Raw genomic sequence first — 22,647 nt, 5'->3', positions numbered from 1 at the left:
ATGAAGTTCCTAAAAATAAATATGTAAAAGTGCCATTGAAAATTGGGGTTGGGCGTGGTGGTTCATGCCTGTAACCCAAACGCTTTGGGAGGCCAAGGCAGGAGGATTGCTTGAGCCCTGGAATTTGAGACCAGTCTGGGCAACATAGCAAGACCCTGCCTCTAGAAAATGAAAAATTAAACAGCTAGGCATAGTGGTACATGCCTGTAGTCCCAAGCTCCTTGGGAGATTGAGTTGGGAGGATGTCTTGAGCCTAAGGATTGAGCCTGCAGTGGGCTATGATCACACCAATGCACTCTAGCATGGGTGACAGAGTGAGACCCTGTCTCAAAAAAAAAAAAAAAAAAAAAGAAAATTGGGCAAAACACTTTTAACAGTGACACCACAGAAGAGTGAAGACTCCGTCCCCAAACCATCAGAAGGCGCCCAGCTTGACAGTCCTCCCGACAGGGACCCAGGAAGCCACAGGAGGCCCAGGCCCTCTCCGAAGAGGCCAGAGCTGACCCTCCTGACAGTGGCAGGAGCGGGAGCCTCAGACTCTCGGGCCCTGGGGTGAGGACGTGCCCTGCACAGTCCCCTGGGGAGACCCCGGCACATCCATGAGGGGAGCTGTGCAGGTGTCAGGACCCTAGTCCCTGCCCTGGAGGATCTGTCATGGCGGCCCTGCCTGGGGCAGCCCTTGGTGCCATGCGGAATGGAAGGAGAAACTGTGTTCCTTGTGCTGGGAGGTGGTGGGGCTTCTCCCGACCACACAGCCAGTGCAGAGCCTGAGGCTGGGGAAGGTTCTCTCGCTCCCGCCTCCCTGCCCAGGCCTTCTCTCCCCAGTGCTGCCTTCCTGACCTAGATGGTGGTGGTCACCCTGTGTATCCCTGCCTTCCCCAGAGCCCAAGGCGGTGTTTGCCAAGGAGCAGCCAGCGAGCAGGGAGGTGCAGGCCGAGGTGGGGACCAGTGCCACGCTAAGCTGCGAGGTGGCCCAGGCCCAGACAGAGGTGACGTGGTACAAGGACGGGAAGAAACTGAGCTCCAGCTCGAAAGTGCGAATGGAGGCTGTGGGCTGCACACGGAGGCTGGTGGTGCAGGAGGCAGGCCAGGCGGATGCCGGGGAGTACAGCTGCGAGGCCGGAGGTCAGCGGCTGTCCTTCCGCCTGCACGTGGCAGGTCAGTGCTTTGGTGGCCCTGAGGAGCCTCTTCGGAGGTGATGGTGGTTCTGGCTCGTAGCCCCAGCATATCTCTGTGCACTTTCCTTCAGCCTTCATGTCTCAGGCTTTCTATCTTTCCGCCCCCATTTCCATCCCTGTGGCTGGGCCAAGGGAGGGATGTGCATGGGAGGGAGATGGGCTGTTCCTGCAAACCCGGAGGCGTGTTTGCACTTGGTAGTGTGCAGTCACACCTGCGGGGCACCTTCCTGGTTTTCTTGGTGTCCAAGGAGGCTCGCTGCCCCTGGCGCTGGGGGTTGAGGTGGACCGGGTGTCTGTCACATGCACAGAAGTGAATGTGCTGTTGTTGGATGTCTGGTAGCTCCTGAGTCCTCACTCTACGGAGCATATGGCTCCTGCCAGGGGGAGGAGAGATGCCTCCATTTCATCCAACCAAGATCATGGGAGTTTTCAGTCACCAAATTGTCCTTGGAATTTTCCCGAAACTAAAATTTGGCTTATCATAGTTTTAGAGAAGGGGGAACACTCTTCCATCTTCCCATATGTTACAAAATGTAGATCCCTGATTTGTTGTGATTGTGTGAATCGTAAGGAGTGGCGCCCCGGTGGAGATGTGCCTGCAGTGCATCTATGGGCTTAGAATACTATTTCTAAAACAAAGCATGTTTTCCTTTTGTCCTCAATTGGAGTATTTGGTGTCAGTGTTCTCCTTGTAGTTTGATTTAGAAATGGAAAAGAATAAGTAGAGTAGGTGACACCACCACACTTCGTCAAAGGCGAGTTCCCTTCGTAGCAGCCTCTGTTTGTTATGTGTATTTACTTTATAGAATTTCCTAATGATTACTGTGTTTGAGCCTCCATGGCTGCTTCATAAAGAAGTCTGAGAAACAAATTTATTTTCCTTTCATTAAGACAGTCTTACTGTCCAGTAACCCTGGCTGTAGGTACTACACTGACCTCTAGATGCCACCACATAACAGTTTGTTATTGCATCAGCATAGAGTGGTTTTGGGGATGTATATACACCTAGAACCTCACTCTGTATCTTTGTCAAATTTTAAGAGAATATGACAAATTATTTTATAGAAATACATTTGTGGTAATAAATTTTATAGTAATAAATTTGAAAATATTGATAATTTGGCCAGTTCCTAGAAATATATTAAAAGTGACACAAAAAGAAAGAGATAACTCTAGTAGTCCTAGAAACTTAAAAAAATGGAACCATGAAAACCATCTGCTCATAGCAAAAGATGTAAGCCTGGTGGCTCTAATTGCTAAATTATACTAAATATTTAGGAAAGAAATTATTCTATGTTCATACAGATTCTTCTACTAGGGAACAGAAAAGCAGATATACTCCCCAGATAGTCTTGTAGAAACATGATATAGCCTAGGGCAGTGGCTCATGCCTGTAATCCCAACACTTTGGGAGGCCAAGGTAGAAGGATCACTTGAGCTCAGGAGTTCGAGATCATCCTGGGCAACATAGCAAAACCCTGTCTCTAAAAAACAATTAAAAAATTAGCTGGGTGTTGTGGTGGGTGCCTGTAAGTCCTAGCTACTTGGGAGGCTGAGGTGGGAGGACTGCTTGAGCCCAGGAGGTTGAGGTTATAGTGAACTATGATGGTGCCACTGCACTCCAGCTAGGTCAACAGATTGAGACTCTTGTCTCAAAAAAGAAAAAAAAAGAAAAATAAGAAATATAATATGGATATCAAAATATGACAAGGAATGTTAACAAGAATTAAAATTTTAGACCATATCTATTATGGATATCAAGGCAAAATATTAGCAAACTGAATTTAGCTATCTATCAAGAGGATAAGACCCTCTAAGGAAGGATGTAGTCCCAGAATGCAAGGCTGGTTTAGTTTTAGAAACAAGTGCATCTATATAAAGGATGATGGAATTAGATGCAATGAAAAAAATTATGTGATCTCAATAAATACAGAATACAATATTTGATTAAATTTAATATTAAAGTTTAGAGGTAATATTTGATAAAATTCAGCATCAATTCATGCCATGAAATTCTTAACAAATTATAAAGTATCCTTCTTTAATCTGGTCAATGGTACTGCAGAAAACACCAGGTAACTGCATTATTTAAAGAGAACCTTGAAAGCTTTACCTTTGAGATAGGAATCAGCGCGTGGAAGCCAACCATCCCCACTTCCATTCAGCACCGTACAGCAGAGGAAGGAGGAGGAGAAAAGAAAAGGTATAACACTTGGAGAAAAACATAAGTGGGATTCACAGATTATAAGAGTATCAATTCAGATAATCCAAAAGATAGAGAGATAAATAATAATAACAAATAATACGAGAGTTGAGAAACATCACATAGAAATTCAACATGCAGAATACACATATATATGTATGTATGTATATACGCATACACACACACACTAGCAACACAGTTGTAAAGTGAAATTTTAAAAGATTTACAAGAGCATGGAAAGCATCAAGTATAGTAAAGATGTCTAATACCTCAGTGGAGGAAAATTGTCAAATATTTTTGTTTTTGAGTCAGGATCTCACTCTGTCACCCAGAGTGGAGTTCAGTGGTGCAGTCATGGCTCACTGCAGCCTCGACCTCCTGGGCTCAAGAGATCCTCCCACCTCGGCCTCCTGACTTGATGAGACTACAGGCGTGCACCACCATGCCCAGCTAATTTTTTAAGGATTTTTTTTTGGTAGCAACAGGGTTTCACTATTTCGCCCAGGCTGGGCTCAAACTCCTGGCCTCAAGCAATCCTCCCACCTCAGCCTCCCAAAGTGCTGGGATTACAGGTGTGAGCCACTGTGCCTGGCCATTGTGAAACATTTTTGACAGATGTAAGAAGACCTAAATAAATAGATAGAAATCCATGGAAGACTCAAATATGTTAATGCCTAGTCAAAACCCAAGCAAATGTTTTTCTTTGGGGAGGTGAACATTGAGAAGCAGATTCTGAAGGCCAAGTGGAGTAACACACTCTTGAAGAGCCACTTGTGAACATTTGTCTACCAGATATCAAGAACATTCAGCTGCAGGAATGGAGACAGCCAGGCACAACACAAGGACAGTTGTCAGACCAAAGGGACAGAATTGTGAGCTCATGATCAGAGCCAAATACATGGATTCTCCCTTTTATTGCTTCTTGGTTTTTTTTGTTTTTGTGTTTTGTGTTCTTTTTTTTTTTTAACCTTCACACCTACACAGGCAGTGGAGAAAGGATGATCTTCTAAAAAAAAATAGTTCTTTGATTTTTTAACCTTATAAAAATTTAGACTAGTAACTTATTTCACACTGAAAAGTGAGTTCCAGGGAGGGTAGAGGCCACAGAGTATAAAAAGTAAAACCATAAAGCCTCTAGATAATAACATAGATTGCTAAAAACTTCAGGGAAAGGAAAGATTTCTTAAAACTAAACAGTGGAACAATGGTATATTTAACTACATTAAAACTAAAACTTTAATTTGTCAAGACATCATTTGAGAGTGAAAAGGCAGGTCAAGGACATGGGTAAGATGTTTACAAATACACAGTTATCATTTGCTAGCATTTAAAATATATAAAGAATTCCTAAAAATAAGGAAGGAAAAGACAGAAAAGGCTATTGAAAATTGGATAGAAGCCTGAATAGCAACACCCCAGAAGAGCTGACGTAACGGCCAGAAGTGGTGGAAAGGGCTCCACCTTGCATGTCACCAGGCAATGCATGACAAAGCCCAGGCCTTCCCCGCAGAGGCCAACGCTGACCCTCCTGACAGTGGCAGGACCAGGAGCCTCAGTACTCTGGGGCCCTGCGGTGAGGACACGCCCTGCACAGTCCCGTGGGGAGACCCTAGCATATCCTTGAAGGGAGCTGTGCAGGCATCAGGACCCCAGTCCCTGTGCTGGAGGAGCTCGTGCACGGAGGGTTTGTCACAACCGCCCCGCCTGGAACAGCCCATGGCACTGCACAGTGGATGGAGAAACTGTGATGCTTGTGCCGGGAGGTGGTGGGGCTTCTCCCAGCCACACAGCCAGTGCCGAGCTTGGGAAGGTTCTGTTTCTCTACTTTCTCGTCTAGGCCCTCCTACCCTAGGGTGGTCTTCCTGACCTGGGCAGTATCTTTGACCTTGTGTGTCCCTCCTTGTCCATCCCCAGAGCCCAAGGTGGTGTTTGCCAAGGAGCAGCCAGCGCACAGGGAGCTGCAGGCTGAGGCGGGGACCAGTGCCACACTGAGCTGCGAGGTGGCCCAGGCCCAGACGGAGGTGACGTGGTACAAGGACGGGAAGAAGCTGAGCTCCAGCTCGAAAGTGCGCGTGGAGGCCGTGGGCTGCACACGGAGGCTGGTGGTGCAGCAGGCGGGCCAGGCAGAGGCCGGGGAGTACAGCTGCGAGGCTGGGGGTCAGCGGCTGTCCTTCCGCCTGCAGGTGGCAGGTCAGTGCTTTGGGGATGCTGAGTGAGCCCTGTTTGTAGCTGCTGCTGTGACTGGAGTAGAACCACTGCTGACCCAGTGGGCTTTCCATTAGACTCCATCCCTCAACTTCTCCCATCCTCTCACCTCCTACTTTTATGCCTGTGGTGGAGCTGGGCTGCTTAGTGGGAAGGGAGTGAACGGAAGGGTCAGGGCCCTCCTTGTCCATGTTGGGTGGTGTTTCCGTGCAGACACGCTGGGTCACATTTTCCCAGTACCTTCTCCGAACTACCGATGTCCCGAGGTGTCCAGGACTCTGGTCCTGTCTAATGCATGAGATGGTGGTAAGCCAGACGTCCCTCCCTCGGGGATGCTCCTGCAGTCCCTGCACGGCCTCATCTGGCCCCATGTGAGGGCTCTCCCTGTGGAAAGAGATTTGAATTCGTTGAGTCAGGGTGTAGGGAAATTCCAGCCACACAATCTTATCTGGAATTATATCAACACTGAACATTGGGTTCCCAAAGTTTTCAGTGTTCTGGGACACACTTCTGTCCTTCCCTGTGGATGTAGAAGCCCTGTCTGAGCCTTCACTAAAATCCAGGTCCACAGCGTTAGTGTTTGCAAAACGAGTAAAGAGCAGCACATTGGCAGGTGTGCACACATGACGTTGGAATTCCATTTTGGAAGCCAATCTCACTTTCCTTTTGCGTTCTGTTAGAATGTTCTGTGTCTGAATTCCCCTTGGAATTTGGATAGACTTAAAAGTGATAGGAATAAGTAGCTTATGGCACAGTCACACACTGGTAGAATTAAGTTATGGTGGTAGCAGTCGCTGACTGGGGAAGCCATATTTACATCATCCTGTTTCCTTGATGAGTCCTGTGCCTGCCCTCTCCAGCTGATTCATAGGAAGTCTGAGAACGACCTTTACTTTCCTATTGTTTGTTAGGAGAGTTTAACTTCAAACTCCAACCCTGAGCCCTGAGTGCCACCACATAACAGTTGGTGTTATATATGCCTAAAATGGTTTACAAATGTGTAGATACCAAAAATACTCACTGCAAGTAAATTTGAAACGTGTTAGCAAATTATATAATTTCTAGAAACCAAAAACAGACTTAAGAAATAGATAACCTATATGCAGTTATCTACTGTTACTGAAGTTATCTCAGTTACTACAACCTAGTAAAAACTAGAACCGGTAGCAAAAAATCTTCTCATCAAACAATACCTAAACCATGTGGCCCTATTGAGAAATTCTTCCAAACATTGTGGCCAGAAATTCTTCCATGTTCATGGAAATTCTTCTGGAGAATGGAAAAAGGAAGATATACCCTCTAACTCATTATATGCAGATAGCTTAATGCCATGACTAAAATCTGGCCAGAAAATAGGAAGTTCGCATATTGCAGATCAAAGAATTATGGATATCATGGCCAATTTTTTAAACAAAATATTAGTAAACTGAATTCAGCAATACATCAAGACGATCATACGGTATGATGAAATTCATAGTCTAGGAATGAGGGCTGCTTTCATGTTAAAAACATTAGAAAATCATGATATTATGCGGTTGAAATTTGAAAATGTAATTATCTTAAACTCAGAATAAAGTACCATATTTGATAAAAATTTAACCTCATATATTCAGAAGAAATGTCTGGCAAAATTTAGCATCCATTGTGCCATAAAATTCTTAACAAAGTATAAATAAAAGTCTTTTTTTCTTAATTTGACACAGGGTATTACACAAAAATCACAAAGGGAGACTTTGTAAGCTTTGCCTCTGAGCCAGGGGACAGCATGAGGAAGCCAGTGGTCAACACTTCCATCCAGCATTGAATGGCACAGTTAGGAGGAAAGTAAAATGAAAGGCATAAAAGTTAGAAAAAAGTGAATTGACAGAAGATACGGTTTACCCAGAAGATAAATTATTAGAGAGTTGAGAAAGATCAACCCTTGCAAGATCTGTGTGAAGAAACTTCCGTACATGTAGACTAGCAGCAAGCAGTTGGAAAACGAAAACGTAAAAGATTGACAGACGCCTCAAAGGCATCATGTTTCTGATCCCGGTCTAATAAAAGATGTCAAGAGGCTGTGTGGGGGAAGCTATGAGACACTTTTGAGAGACAGTAAGGATCTAAAGTGGACAGAAGCCATGGAAGAATGAAAGACGTTCAGTCTCAATCAAAATCCAAACAAATGTGGTTTTGGGGGATGCGAGGTTGAAAAATGACAAGTGGATTTAAAGCTCCATACATGCTTGAAGAAGAGCCGCATGTGCAGGCACCCTAGTCCCTGCCCTGGAGGAGCTCATGCATGGAGGGTTTGTCATAGCTGCCCCACCTGTGATAGCCCATGGTGCCGTGCACAGTGGACAGACAAACTGTGATTCTTGTGCTGGGAGGTGGCAGGGCTTCTCCCGGCCACGCAGCCAGTGCAGAGCCTGGGGAAGGTTCTGTTTCTGCTACTTCCTCATCCAGGCCCTCCTATCCTAGGGTGGTCTTCCTGACCTAGGCTGTATCTTTGACCTCGTATGTCCTTCCTTGTCCATCCCCAGAGCCCAAGGCGGTGTTTGCCAAGGAGCAGCCGGCGCACAGGGAGGTGCAGGCTGAGGCAGGGACCAGCACCACGCTGAGCTGCAAGGTGGCCCAAGCCCAGACGGAGGTGATGTGGTACAAGGACGGGAAGAAGCTGAGCTCCAGCTCGAAAATGCGTGTGGAGGCCGTGGGCTGCACACGGAGGCTGGTGGTGCAGGAGGCAGGCCAGGCGGATGCCGGGGAGTACAGCTGCGAGGCTGGGGGCCAGCGGCTCTCCTTCCACCTGCACGTGGCTGGTGGGTACCAGGGTTAGGCAAAATGGAGGTGATGCTGAGTGTCGGGTGTGAAACTACAAGGGCATGTTTGGGCGGCCCAAGGTGCTATGGGCCCTGGCACCTTCCCTCTTTGTAGGCCTCAGAATCTGTATCGCCGGCTCTCCCCAGCAGCTCTCAGGCCAGTGTCCTTATGTCATGAGACTAGAGCAGGCCCATGGGCTGAGTTGACCACGGTGTGTGCCCTGCAGTGGCTGAGCTGGGGGTGGTAGGGACAGTAGCATGATGTCCTTGGGGTGGGGGTCTGGGGTCTGGTCTCATGTGAGGACCCCTGTCTGGGTGGTAGGGACAGTAGCATGATGTCCTCGGGGGTCTGGGGTCTGGGTCTGGTCAGATGTGATGACCTTTGTCTGGGTGGTGGGGACAGTGGTGTGATGTCCTTGGGGTGGGGGTCTGGGTCTGGTCTAATGTGATCTGCTGACTCCTCTGTGGGTGCTGGGCCATGGGAGGGCCCGGCAGTGACTGGAGAGTGTGTACTGGGTGGTGGGGGCTTGTCTCTGTGCTCTGGGCCCTAGATCTCTGTAAGCCTGTGCTGGGCCCCTTGGTCATCACCATGTGTCCACCTGTCTTTCTGATATCCGTCCCCCTTCCACCCTGTCCCTGAGCCAGGGACAACAGACCACACTCAGCTTGGCATCCTCTTTCCAATGGCCCTGCTGACACTCCGCTGCCTCTGGGCTGGCCCAGGTTGCTGGTCCATCCCTCCTGACCCTTCACGTCCTGCTGCCTGTGGCCCTGCATGGTGGGGAGGGCTGGCGACAGGTGAGGGCCCCAGGGCCCTGGAAGACCGAGGCACCTGTTCCCAAGGGACATGATGGTGGTGCTGCCAACATGCAGCCTTAGACCTTTGGCTCTGGTAGTGCCGGGGGGAGCTCTGTGCGTCACCATGCACTGCTCAATGATGGACAGCCCTGCCTGGCTGTCGCTGGGCTGACACATGGGCTGCGTCTGCTCTGGAGCATCTGACCCTGCATCCCTCCTTGTCCATCCCCAGACCCCAAGGTGGTGTTTGCCAAGGAGCAGCCGGCATGCAGGGAGGTGCAGGCGGAGGCGGGGGCCAGTGCCACGCTGAGCTGTGAGGTGGCCCAGGGCCAGATGGAGGTGACATGGTACAAGGACGGGAAGAAGCTGAGCTCCAGCTCGAAAGTGCGCATGGAGGCCAACGGCTGCACACGGAGGCTGGTAGTGCAGCAGGCGGGCCAGGCGGATGCTGGGGAGTACACCTGTGAGGCAGGGGGCCAACGGCTCTCCTTCCACCTGCACGTGGCAGGTCAGTGCTTTGGGGTGGCGAATCCACCTCGCCTGAAGCTGATGGCCACACTATATGGTCGCTGGGATTCTGGATAGTGGTTGATGGTGCTCAGGACTGCACTGGGCCATCCTTGAAGAGCAATGGGTATCGGGGTGCCAGGTGGCATTAGGGTGGCCCTGAAGGGGAGCGGGGCCGGTCCAGGGATGCCAGGGTCCCCCTCTCATTGCCAACTCACCTCTACCCAGAGCCGGAGCCCCAAATTTCAGAGAGACCCTGCCGCAGGGAGCCTCTGGTGGTCAAGGAGCATGAAGACATCATCCTGACCGCCACGCTGGCCACACCCTCTGTGGCCACGGTGACCTGGCTCAAGGATGGTGTGGAGATTCGCCACAGCAAGCGGCACGAGACAGCCAGCCAGGGGGACACCCACACCCTGACCGTGCATGGCGCCCAGGTGCTGGACAGCGCCATCTACAGCTGCCGGGTGGGCGCAGAGGGGCAGGACTTCCCAGTGCAGGTGGAAGGTGAGCCAGGCGTGGGGCGGAGACTCCTCCAGACACCTCTGTCCCAGAGCTGGACAGGGCGAAGCTGGGCTCAAGTCTGGTCTGTTAGGAGCCCGGCTGATGTCCCCTTTGTGCCCACAGAGGTGGCCGCCAAGTTCTGCCGGCTGCTGGAGCCTGTGTGCGGCGAGCTGGGTGGCACGGTGACACTGGCCTGCGAGCTAAGCCCAGCGTGTGCAGAGGTGGTGTGGCGCTGCGGCAACACGCAGCTTCGGGTGGGCAAGCGCTTCCAGATGGTGGCTGAGGGGCCCGTGCGCTCACTCACTGTGTTGGGGCTGCGCGCAGAGGACGCAGGGGAGTACGTGTGTGAGAGCCGTGATGACCGCACCAGTGCGCAGCTCACCGTCAGTGGTATGTAAGGGGTCGAGTGTCCCTATCCAGGGCAGCCTCCTGGAGGAGGCGGCCTTTGGCACTCCTACAGCGTAGGGGCTCTGTCGGTCCTGCGCGCCCACCTCTTAAGCAGTGCTCCTGTCTGCAGTGCCTCAAGTGGTGAAGTTTATGTCTGGGCTGAGCGCTGTGGTCGCGGAGGAGGGCGGTGAGGCCACCTTCCAGTGCGTGGTGTCCCCCAGTGATGTGGCAGTCGTGTGGTTCCGGGATGGTGCCCTGCTTCAGCCCAGCGAGAAGTTTGCCATATCACAGAGTGGCGCCAGCCACAGCCTGACCATCTCAGGTCTGGTGCTGGAGGACGCGGGCCAGATCACCGTGGAGGCTGAGGGCGCCTCATCCTCCGCTGCCCTGAGGGTCCGAGGTGAGTGTGGGGGGCAGCAGGACTTGCCTGGCTGGCCAGGGCTCCTTGCACAGGTACCTCCCCTGTGGGCTGGTTCTGAGTGGGCACCTGGAACTGCTCTCCTGTTACGGCTGGTCCGGCTGACCTCAGGAGACTCGGGGTGTGTGGGCTGCGGAGAGGAGACTCGGGTAGGCTGGATGGGCCAGGTGCCTTCTCTGGGTCTAGAGAAGATACAATCCTGCAGGTGTACCTGGTGGGGAATGGGTGGAGGTTGAGGCAATCCAGGGAGGCTTTCTGGAGTAGGTGGGTGCATACTTAGCCTGCTGGATGGCAGGGAAGAGAGAGTGGGGTTAGCACCAGTGCAGGCAGTGACATGGGCTTCCCATGCTGCTGAAGCCAGAAGCCAGAACTTGCCCTGAAGGAAAGTGGGAGTCATGGCAGGTTCTAGAGTAAAGGCGTGATGCAGCAGATTCATCTGCGGAGTTCACGGGTGGCCTGAGGCAGAGAGGCCCACCAGCGCCTCTTCCTTAACCTGCTCAGGAGTCCTGGGCTTTGCTAAACCGCCGTTGCGCCTGGGGGAGCTCTGCCTTCCCCCCTCTGCAGTTCCTGCCAGTGCTGCTAGTGGGGATCACGTCTAGGATTTCGAGGCACCAGGGCCTGGCGTCTTGCTCAGAGCAGGGGAGCTGGAGGTGGGAGCTGGGCTTAAGGAAGCTTCCTGGTTTACTCGCTTAAAGTCGCACCTGGGAGGGTGCGCAGCTGCGGCCCGCTTGTGGCCAGGGCCGCGCTGTTTGGATTGGGATCCCGGGGCGCGGTGCCGGCAGCTCGGCCTGGGCCAGGCTCAGGGCAGGCGCCGGGGCTGTGCGGGCCCTCTGTACCTTGGCTTGCCCGTGGAGGAGGGCGAGGGCCGCCGTGACCTCCCCTCTCCTGCGACCCCAGAGGCGCCCGTGCTGTTCAAAAAGAAGCTGGAGCCGCAGACGGTGGAGGAGCGGAGCTCGGTGACCCTGGAGGTGGAGCTGACGCGGCCGTGGCCGGAGCTGAGGTGGACACGGAACGCGACGGCCCTGGCGCCGGGAAAGAACGTGGAAATCCACGCCGAGGGCGCCCGCCACCGCCTGGTTCTGCACAACGTAGGTTTTGCCGACCGTGGCTTCTTTGGCTGCGAGACGCCGGATGACAAGACACAGGCCAAACTCACCGTGGAGAGTGAGCCGCGGGCGGGAAGGGCGGGGCATTGAGGAGGCGTGAGGAGGGAGGCGGGGCATTGAGGAGCCGTGAGGAGGGAGGCGGGGCATTGAGGAGCCGTGAGGAGGGAGGCGGGGCATTGAGGATTAGTGAGGACGGAGGCGGGGCATTGAGGATTAGTGAGGACGCAGGCGGGGTACTGAAGGGAGGAGGAAGGAGGGGCACTGAGGAAGAGGGAGGCAGGGCACTGAGGAGAAAAGAGAGGAGGGAGGTGGGGCACTGAGGGGAAGAGAGGAGGGAGGTGGGGCACTGAGGGGAGGAGGGAGGAGCGAGGCGGGACACTGAGGGGAGGGGCGGGCCCTCTGGAAGGGGCGTAGGGTTGGGGGAGGGGCAGGTCTCCCGCCGGAGGGGCGAGCGGTGGGGGGTGGGCATGGGGCGGCTTCCCGGCCCTCCCCGAGCTCCTGGGGAAGCCAGCTGTGCCCCAGGGTTCTAAAGACGGTGGTCTCAGAGCAGCGGCTGACCCGTGACACCGCGTGTGCACCGCAGTGCGCCAGGTACGGCTCGTACGGGGCCTGCAGGCAGTGGAGGCACGGGAGCAGGGCACGGCTACCATGGAGGTGCAGCTGTCGCATGCGGACGTGGAGGGCAGCTGGACTCGCGACGGTCTGCGGCTCCAGCAGGGGCCCACGTGCCACCTGGCTGTGCAGGGCCCCGTGCACACCCTCACACTCTCGGGGCTGCGACCAGAGGACGGTGGCCTTATGGTCTTCAAGGCCGAAGGGGTGCACACGTCGGCGCGGCTTGTGGTCACCGGTGCGTTGGGGAGCCGGCAGGGCACAGAACAGAGCACGCCTGTCCCGAGGGGGCCCCGGGGAGGTCGGTGGGTTCTCTGGGGACCTGGATGAGCCAGCTCCGTATAACTCCGTCCAGCTGGGGCACTGCCCCACCCCTGTCCCTGTCCCCACCCTGAAGACTCCTCCAAGGCCTTTTTCTCCTCCCACCTCCTCCTTCTTCCTCCCCAGAGCTGCCCGTGAGCTTCAGCCGCCCGCTGCAGGACGTGGTGACCACTGAGAAGGAAAAGGTTACCCTGGAGTGCGAGCTGTCGCGTCCTAATGTGGATGTGCGCTGGCTGAAGGTGCCTCCCTGCCGACCCCACTCCTGTTGCCTCCTCTCCTTCTCTCATGTGGGCGGGCCCAAGCGGAACCCCAGGGCTGGACCACCTGAGTGCCTGACCGGGCCTCTACACTCCACAGGACGGTGTGGAGCTGCGGGCAGGCAAGACGATGGCCATCGCAGCCCAGGGTGCCTGCAGGAGCCTCACCATTTACCGGTGCGAGTTCGTGGATCAGGGAGTGTATGTGTGTGATGCCCATGATGCCCAGAGCTCTGCCTCCGTGAAGGTGCAAGGTGAGGGCTGCGTGGGGCATGTGGGGCATGGCAGGTGTGGGCACCTCCTCCTGTCCTCCGTGTCCCCCAGCCAGGGGCTTGGCTGCTCTACTTTCACCTTCACAACCCTTGGCATGCTGGGACACTGGGTGGGGGGTGCTGGGAGCAGCTCTGTGCGTCTGGGTGTGTCAGGTCCTCCCTTGCCACCCCAGGCCGCAACATCCAGATCGTGAGGCCCCTGGAGGATGTGGAAGTGATGGAGAAGGACGGTGCCACCTTCTCCTGTGAGGTCTCCCACGACGAAGTGCCTGGCCAGTGGTTCCGGGAGGGCAGTAAACTGCGGCCCACTGACAACGTGCGCATCCGCCAGGAAGGTGCGAGGACAGGCGGCTGTGGTGGGCACGGCCTGGCCCCCAGGTCTTTCTCTGCCCCCACCCATACTGAGCCGCCTTTGTCCCCAGGAAGGACATACACTCTCATCTACCGGAGAGTCCTGGCGGAAGATGCAGGAGAGATCCAATTTGTAGCCGAAAATGCAGAATCGCGAGCCCAGCTCAGAGTGAAGGGTGAGGTGGGGGCTGAGGGGAGGGCGGGGCTGGACAGTGTGCATGTGTGGCCAGCTGGCTCAGCACAGGTCCAGATGCCTCAGGCCCGCTCTTAGGACCAGGACAGCAGGGACTCACGAGGAGGGAAGGGGGTGTCACCTCCTTGGCAGGAAGATAGGGGCCAGAGAAGCGGCCATGAGGGGCTTCTCCCTTCCTTAAAACTGAGATCCTGATGAATTCTCCCTCGGGCTGCAGCGAGTGCTGGAGAGGCCAGGCATGAGGCCCTGTGGTGGGGGCATGGCGGGGGTTGGGGGTTCTACCTGGTGGCAGCGAGGGGGAGGATCAGGGAGAGTGGTGCTGGGGCAGCAGGGAGGGAGGCTCTGCAGACAGGTGGAGTGGGGACGGGCCAGTAGGGCTAATCAGAGGTGTGCGGGGAGGGACATGAGTTCCTGAGACTGGGCTAGGGTATGTGGTTATGGTTCGGAAGTGGGGGTTTGGGGAGAGGACTGCAGGGGGTGGGGCTACATGGGGCGGGACGTACCCTGCTCTTGGTGGGCTGGGACAGCGGGCAGGACCTGGGCAGTGGAAGTGGGAGTGTGGGATATGGGAGAGCAGGGCAGGCAGAGGCGGGCGCACTCCCCTTGCTTGTGGTCTGCTCTGTGGAGCAGGTCCTAGCACAGCTCCAAGGGGCACACTCGGCCTGACCACCTGCTGGCCCCTGGCGGGCAGACACGGGCTGTTGGGGTCTAGCGGGGTCTGGGCCCTTGGCTGCCCAAGACCCTCAGTGCCTTGTCGGAGCCAGGGCTTGGGAGCCTGGAGCACTGTCTCTGATCCACCCCATGCCCCCACCACGCTCACAGAGCTTCCAGTGACCCTCCTGCGCCCGCTGCGGGACAAGATTGCCATGGAGAAGCACCGCGGTGTGCTGGAGTGTCAGGTGTCCCGGGCCAGCGCCCAGGTGCGGTGGTTCAAGGGCAGTCAGGAGCTGCAGCCCGGGCCCAAGTACGAGCTGGTCAGTGATGGCCTCTACCGCAAGCTGATCATCAGTGACGTCCAGGCAGAGGACGAGGACACCTACACCTGCGACGCCGGTGATGTCAAGACCAGTGCACAGTTCTTTGTGGAAGGTGCAGGCAGGGAGGGCAGCTCTGCAGGTTGCTTTTGTTGGGGGGAGTCTCCCAGGTCCATGGTTTGCCCTACGCTCCTGGAGACGCTGGGTCCGGGCAGCTCAGGAGGATGCTCAGGAGCATGCATCTAGCGGGGCGGGTGCCTGTTCCCAAGAAGGAACCCTGCCGGAGGGGCAGCGTGACCTATCCGCGGGATCCGCCAGCGACTGCTCCTCCCCAACAGAGCAATCCATCACCATTGTGCGGGGTCTGCAGGACGTGACAGTGATGGAGCCCGCTCCTGCCTGGTTTGAGTGTGAGACCTCCATCCCCTCAGTGCGGCCACCTAAGTGGCTCCTGGGGAAGACGGTGTTGCAGGCTGGGGGGAACGTGGGCCTGGAGCAGGAGGGCACGGTGCACCGGCTGATGCTGCGGCGGACCTGCTCCACCATGACCGGGCCCGTGCACTTCACCATTGGCAAGTCTCGTTCCTCTGCCCGCCTGGTGGTCTCAGGTGAGCACTCCCACCCCGGTGGGTGGACGTGGGACAGAGCCACAAGAGGACAAGGTTCAGGGCTGTTGGGAGGCCTGGACAGGGCTGTGGGTGGGTACAGGGCAGGGCCATGGGAGGAGAAGGCTCAGGGCAGTGACTGGACACAGTTCAGGGCCACAGATGGATATCACTCAGGGCCAGGGGAGGACACAGTTCAGGACCACGGAGGACACAGCTCAGGGCCAGGGGAAGACACAGTTCAGGGAATGGTGGACACGGCTCAGGGCCAGGGGAGGACACAGTTCAAGGCCATAGGTGAGCAGGCTCAGGGCTTGGCAGGAAGGGCAGGGTGATTGGTTCCTGTGGCGCCGTGGCCCAGCCTGTCCCCACTCCCTGCAGACATCCCCGTAGTCCTCACACGGCCGTTGGAGCCCAAAACAGGGCGTGAGCTGCAGTCAGTGGTCCTGTCCTGCGACTTCCGGCCAGCCCCCAAGGCTGTGCAGTGGTACAAGGATGACACGCCCCTGTCTCCCTCTGAGAAGTTTAAGATGAGCCTGGAGGGTCAGATGGCCGAGCTGCGCATCCTCCGGCTCATGCCTGCCGATGCTGGTGTCTACCGGTGCCAGGCGGGCAGCGCCCACAGCAGCACTGAGGTCACTGTGGAAGGTGGGGCATGAGGGGCATGGGGCTACTGAGAGGGTTTTGGGGAGGGGTTGCCTGGTGATGTGGGCACCGAGGCCCGATGTGTCTCTTGCAGCACGGGAGGTGACAGTGACAGGGCCGCTGCAGGATGCAGAGGCCACGGAGGAGGGCTGGGCCAGCTTCTCCTGTGAGCTGTCCCACGAGGATGAGGAGGTCGAGTGGTCGCTCAACGAGATGCCCTTGTACAACGACAGCTTCCATGAGATCTCGCACAAGGGCCGGCGCCACACGCTGGTACTGAAGAGCGTCCGGCGGGCTGATGCGGGCATAGTACGCGCCTCCTCCCTGAAGGTGTCGACCTATGCCCGCCTGGAGGTCCGAGGTGAGTCATCCCACGAGTCTTCAGGACTCCCCACTAGGGATGGGACAGGCGCTGGCCTCCCCTCACCCTCCTATCCCTCCTGCAGTGAAGCCGGTGGTGTTCCTGAAGGCGCTGGATGACCTGTCCGCAGAGGAGCATGGCACCCTGGCCCTGCAGTGTGAAGTCTCTGACCCCGAGGCCCATGTGGTGTGGCGCAAAGATGGTGTGCAGCTGGGCCTCAGCGACAAGTATGACTTCCTGCACACGGCGGGCACGCGGGGGCTCGTGGTACATGACTTGACCTCTGAAGACGCCGGCCTGTACACCTGCCACGTGGGCTCCGAGGAGACCCGGGCCCGGGTCAGCGTGCACGGTGTGTGGCTGCGGGCACGGCAGAGCTTGGGGAAGGGAGGTGTGCTGGGTGGGCATGGATGTGGGACCGGCCACTACCTGGGTGGCCCACATCATTCTCTGAGATTGAAGGGCTGCTCTGCTGAGCCGGGGAGGTCAGGGGAGCCTTCTGGGGGAGCCATGGCTTGGTGTGGTCCTGTGAGGCCTGGGTACAGGCAGGTGGACCCGGGGACAATGGGTCCCAGAGCCAGGGTTGGAGGCTGTGCTGTCCCTGCCCGCTGGTCCCGACATGGCCTGGGGATGTTGCCCTGTACCAGGGGACGTGTCTGCATGGAAGCCATCAGGCCAGTGTGGGGACACCAATGGGGATAGCCAGGGAGAAGCCGAGATGCCAGGCAGGGGCTGTGAGTAGGCCACGTCTCTGTCCTTCATGGGGGCCCTGCAAGGCCCTAAGGCCACTGGGCTGGCAGGGTGGAGCCATCCCTGAACCCAGCCCTGCAGCCTTGGGGGCGTGCGTGCCCTGGAACCTGTCTTGCTTTTCAGGGGAAGTTCCCTCAACTGCAGGGTGGCTACCTGGCCCCCTCTGTGTGTGTGCCCGGTCCCAGTGGCATCCTGGTGTGGGTGACAGGTGGTGTAACCAGCCTGTTTGTTGGTCCTTGACTGTCTTGTAACGAGATGGGAAAGGGCAGGAGGCATGGCGAGTTTGTCCTGGAGCTGGGACTAGCCTGCCTGGAGTCCCCTCATCCGGGGTCCTGTGCCTCCTCTCCTCCCTGTGACGACCATGGGTTCTTCCTCTCTCTGCCACCCTGCTTGGAGCTCAGAGCTGTTGGTTATGCAGATGCCAGGGGACAGCCAGCTCCAGCGGAGGGGCGTCTACTCATTGGCTGGTGCAATGTGGCACCCTGTCCCCCAGGGCCTGGCCTCTCCCAGGGTCTGGCACCTCCCAGGGTTTGGTCCCTGTGGGGTCTGGTCCCTCTAAGGGATCCAGCTCCTCCTGGGGTCTGGTCCCTGTGGGCTCTGATCCCTCCTAGGGTCTGGTCCCTTGGGCTCTGATCCCTCCCAGGGTCTGGCCCTTCCTAGGTCTGGCCCAGGGCAGTGCTGTCCTCTCTCCTGGCCTGACAGTCTCTGATGGCCCTCAGATCTGCACGTGGGCATCACCAAGAGGCTGAAGACAATGGAGGTGCTGGAAGGGGAGAGCTGCAGCTTCGAGTGCGTTCTGTCCCATGAGAGCACCAGCGACCCAGCCATGTGGACAGTTGGTGGAAAGACGGTGGGCAGCTCCAGCCGCTTCCAGGCCACACGTCAGGGCCGAAAATACATCCTGGTGGTCCGGGAGGCTGCGCCAAGTGATGCTGGGGAGGTGGTCTTCTCTGTGCGGGGCCTCACCTCCAAGGCCTCACTCATTGTCAGAGGTGGGCAGGGCCTGCCAGATGGGGGCTTATTACCTGGGCTGAGGAGTGGGGACCCTGGGCCTGTCCCCAGGAGTCCAGGAGCTGGGCCCCCCTGGCTACAGAAGCTGGTGGGGGTGCTTTTGGGGCCTGCCTCCCCCAGCTGCTGCAGAGCACCCCTTGTAGAAGCCGCAGGGCCTGAGTCACCTGCTGGATGCTGGGGGCGGTTCTTGAGTGGAATTGGGGTTGCACTCTTCTCTGAGCTCTGATACAGGCCTGGATTCTTTTCTAATCCGTGGTCTGAGTGCCCTGAGCACTTGTTAGCTCCCAGAGCTGTGGCTCACAGGGCCAGTCTGGCAGCACCGGCCTGAGGCCCCAGCCACCTGCTCCGCTGACATCACTGCCAGCGCCCGAGTTCGCGCCCCTGACGAGCACACTTGGTGCAGCTCGGCGGGGCACACTCAGAGGACGCCGGCGTGGGCCTGAAAGATGCCAGGGGATAAAATTCTGTAGTTTTTGATCTTCCTGCCTCCCAAGTCCCACCGTGGTGACAGTGGGGACACTAACATTCCAGGACTCTGAAGCTCCTGAGGGCCGAGGTCCCAGAGTTTGGGGGTTGCAGGTTCTATTGTCTTGGTCCCCAGAGAGTGAATGTTCTCAAACGCTTGTCCTTGCCCCAGTCCTGGTCATAGTGGAGGTGGTCAGTTTTGGCTGGGTCTGTGCCTGGGGCTATGGCTGTATCCCAGATGGTGGCTGGGGCTGTGGCTGCAGTCATCTGTGGCTGGCGCCGTGGCCCTGGCTGTGCTTCAAGGACAGCTGTCCCTGCTCCCTTCAGAGAGGCCGGCCGCCATCATCAAGCCCCTGGAAGACCAGCGGGTGGCGCCAGGGGAGGACGTGGAGCTGCGCTGTGAGCTGTCACGGGCGGGAACACCTGTGCACTGGCTGAAGGACAGGAAGGCCATCCGCAAGAGCCAGAAGTACGATGTGGTCTGCGAGGGCACGATGGCCATGCTGGTCATCCGCGGGGCCTCGCTCAAGGACGCGGGAGAGTACACGTGTGAGGTGGAGGCTTCCAAGAGCACAGCCAGCCTCCGTGTGGAAGGTAAATGCCGCAGGAGTCCCATGCGTGGCCCTGGAGTGGCCTCTCTGCCCTGGCGGGGCACGGGGCCACCCCTGGAGCCTGAGCTCCTCTGTCCCAGGTGGAAGGGCTCAACTCAGGTCCCAGAGCTTCTGCAGCCGGGCCTGGAAGATAATGGGGCTGGCCTGGGGTCTGTGCAGGCCTCACGCCCCACCTATTCTGCCTCCATCTCCCTGCCCCAGAAAAAGCAAACTGCTTCACAGAGGAGCTGACCAACCTGCAGGTGGAGGAGAAAGGCACAGCTGTGTTCATGTGCAAGACGGAGCGCCCCGCGGCCACAGTGAGCTGGCGCAAGGGCCTCTTGGAGCTACGGGCCTCACGGAAGCACCAGCCCAGCCAGGAGGGCCTGGTCCTGCGGCTCACCATCAGTGCCCTGGAGAAGGCAGACAGCGACACCTATACCTGCGACATTGGCCAGGCCCAGTCCCAGGCCCAGCTCCTAGTGCAAGGTGAGGCGGCCAAGTGTGCTTGGGCCTAGGCTTTGAATGGCACTGGAGACTTGGAGGTGGACAGGCCCAGCCTCAGTTTCTTATCATGAGGGTATAGGGGTGCACCCTGGGTGGTCACTGAGGCTCCCCAGCATGGCTGTGAATGAGCTGCTGGTGCTCACTTACTCGTGTGTTTATTTGGTCACTGTGTGTTTCTCCCACATGCCCCGTGTGCCTGGCCACCATGCGTGAGCTCAGCGTGTATCTGTACATACAGCATGTCACCCTTATCCCAGAGGGACAGCCTGACTCAGCCGTGCCAGGCAGCCTCAGGTGCTCCCAGGGAAGAACTGATGGTCATTAGGGTTGTCATTGAGAGTTACAGTGGCATTTTAGTCTTTTTTTGTTGTTTACAACAGAATACCTGAAACTGGGTAATTTATAAAGGAAATAAATTTACTTCTTACAGCTCTGGAGGCTGGGAAGTCCAAGGTCAAGGGGCCACATCTGGTGAGGGCCCTTTTGCTGACAGGGACTCTCTGCAGAGTCCCCAGGGGATGGCACAGGGCATCTCATGGAGAGGGGGCTGAGTGTGCTAGCTTGGGCCTCTCTTCCTCTTCTTTTAAAGCCACCACTCACATGGAAGCACTTTAACCCATTAACCCATTAACCCATTGATCCATGAATGGATTAATCCATTCCTGCCTTGGACCCAATCTCCTCTTAAAGGCTCTACCTCTTAATATTGCCACATTGGGATTAAGTTTCAACATGAGTTTCCATGGGGACATTCAGATCATAGTAGGTGACTGTTTGATCTTACTGTTTGGCTCCACATTTGAGTGGCAGGCAGAGTGAGAGCTGTCATTCTCTCCGCTCTGTAGATAAGAAAACTGAAGCTTTAGTGGGTCCATGGCCAGGGCAAGGTCATCAGGCACATTGGGATCAGAGCAGGCGAGGCCCAGCCCCCTCACTGCAGCCTTCACTTGGCTCTGAAGTCCCGGGCTGGTGCCCAGAGCTGAGTTTGCAGGAGGTCCCTACTGGGGTCTGACCACAGGCCATTCACAGGGTTCAGTATTTGAAAGGCCCCAGTTGTGATCATCAGAAGTAACGTAAACCGGAAATCATCACTGATTTTTTTCTCTCCAATGGATTTGGTGACCCTGGTGAAAGTATTCTGTTAGCACAGTAAAGCCCCATGATCTAATAAAGTTGGTACCCATAGTTAATTTTTAAAAAAGCCATCAAGAGTGAGAGTCATAAGATAACAAAAGATGTTCTTTTAAAGTTTAACATGGCTGGGCTCAGTGGCTTACGCCTGTAATCCCAGCACTTTGGGAGGCTGAGGCAGGTGGGTCACGAGGTCAGGAGTTCTAGACCAGCCTGGCCAACATGGTGAAACCCCATCTCTGTTAAAAATACAAAAATTAGCCAGGCATGGTGGCGCGTGCCTGTAATCTCAGCTACTCAGGAGGCTGAGGCAGGAGCGTTGCTTGAACCCAGGAGGTGGAGGTTGCAGTGAGCCAAGATCGCGCCACTGCACTCCAGCCTGGGAGACAGAGTGAGATTCCGTGTCTACAAAAATAAAATAAAATAAAAATTTAACATATGAGGATGTCGACTGGCCTGGTCTGGGAGCCCAAGCCATTTCCTTGTGTGCCATCCACTGATGAGAGCTCTTCCTCCATGTGCATTGCCCGGGCTGGGGTCAGCTTCTTTGAGGTGGAGTTGTGCCTGCAGGACACTCGTGCGTGCAGAAGGAATCTGAATGCAGGACCTGTCTCGATATTCATAAACGCTCATCTCTTACCATCCCTAATTCAACAGCCAAAAAACCTTGTTTCTAGGAATTCACATTTCCTGTCTTCCAAGCATTTGATTTAAATTTCAACATAAATGTAGCCATTTTTTTTTTCACACTCCTGTTTCATCTGTTACTACAAGAGTTAATTTCATGGCACAATTGTAATGATACACACAGCTGTGTAAGCAGGTTTGGGAGCCAACTGCTCCTGGGAGCACAGCTTGGAAAGGGGGCAGGAGTGTGCTCTCCTGGGTTCTCAGCAGGCTGCACTCACCCAGCAAGCCTTGCAGAAGGACCTCCAAGGTGCAGAGAGGTGGGCTCGGGGCTCTGAGTGGCCCTCAAACAAGTATCTTTGGACCGTTCAAGCTTTGACCCACTTACTGTTTTCAGAGTTCTGTCCCTGCAAACTTGTTAAAACACAGCCATCTTGCTCTGTCCTGGGGAGCGTCTGTCCTGGGGAGCACTGCTGGCCGAGCCTGCCCAGGACGGTGGGGCCCCTGAGCAGTCTGTGACTTTGCAGGCCGGAGAGTGCATATCATCGAGGACCTGGAGGACGTGGATGTGCAGGAGGGCTCCTCGGCCACCTTCCGTTGCCGGATCTCCCCGGCCAACTACGAGCCTGTGCACTGGTTCCTGGACAAGACACCCCTGCATGCCAACGAGCTCAATGAGATCGAGGCCCAGCCCGGGGGCTACCACGTGCTGACCCTGCGGCAGCTGGCGCTCAAGGACTCGGGCACCATCTACTTTGAGGCGGGTGACCAGCGGGCCTCGGCCGCCCTGCGGGTCACTGGTGGGTTGCATGTCCGCGTTGCACATGTTGCTCAGAGCTGCAGACAGGCGGAGAGGCGGATGACAGCTCAA

At 56.0% G+C, this 22,647-nt stretch overlaps 1 protein-coding gene across 2 annotated transcripts in view; it reads left to right on the top strand.

Moving 5' to 3' along the window:
• OBSCN (obscurin, cytoskeletal calmodulin and titin-interacting RhoGEF) overlaps nt 1-22,647 on the top strand; it is a 173,910-nt gene that overhangs the window by 57,852 nt on the left and 93,411 nt on the right. The window contains exons 18-39 of one of the 2 annotated variants that reach the window (XM_063671646.1): nt 883-1,158; nt 5,296-5,571; nt 8,109-8,384; nt 9,415-9,690; nt 9,918-10,196; nt 10,317-10,583; nt 10,711-10,980; nt 11,896-12,162; nt 12,688-12,954; nt 13,164-13,276; nt 13,395-13,548; nt 13,740-13,901; nt 13,989-14,093; nt 14,933-15,199; nt 15,423-15,692; nt 16,071-16,337; nt 16,429-16,695; nt 16,781-17,047; nt 18,165-18,437; nt 19,249-19,515; nt 19,734-20,000; nt 22,289-22,576. In XM_063671646.1, the coding sequence (XP_063527716.1) occupies nt 883-1,158; nt 5,296-5,571; nt 8,109-8,384; nt 9,415-9,690; nt 9,918-10,196; nt 10,317-10,583; nt 10,711-10,980; nt 11,896-12,162; nt 12,688-12,954; nt 13,164-13,276; nt 13,395-13,548; nt 13,740-13,901; nt 13,989-14,093; nt 14,933-15,199; nt 15,423-15,692; nt 16,071-16,337; nt 16,429-16,695; nt 16,781-17,047; nt 18,165-18,437; nt 19,249-19,515; nt 19,734-20,000; nt 22,289-22,576 (5,421 nt within the window). The remainder of the gene's footprint in view (nt 1-882; nt 1,159-5,295; nt 5,572-8,108; nt 8,385-9,414; nt 9,691-9,917; nt 10,197-10,316; nt 10,584-10,710; nt 10,981-11,895; nt 12,163-12,687; nt 12,955-13,163; nt 13,277-13,394; nt 13,549-13,739; nt 13,902-13,988; nt 14,094-14,932; nt 15,200-15,422; nt 15,693-16,070; nt 16,338-16,428; nt 16,696-16,780; nt 17,048-18,164; nt 18,438-19,248; nt 19,516-19,733; nt 20,001-22,288; nt 22,577-22,647) is intronic. The other variant, XM_054467038.2, reaches the window with a different exon arrangement.

Source organism: Pongo pygmaeus, chromosome 1 (assembly GCF_028885625.2).
Source record: "Pongo pygmaeus isolate AG05252 chromosome 1, NHGRI_mPonPyg2-v2.0_pri, whole genome shotgun sequence".
NCBI lineage: Eukaryota > Metazoa > Chordata > Mammalia > Primates > Hominidae > Pongo > Pongo pygmaeus.
The sequence above is the reverse complement of the archived record's forward strand: the minus strand, read 5'-3'. Positions and strand labels throughout refer to the sequence as shown.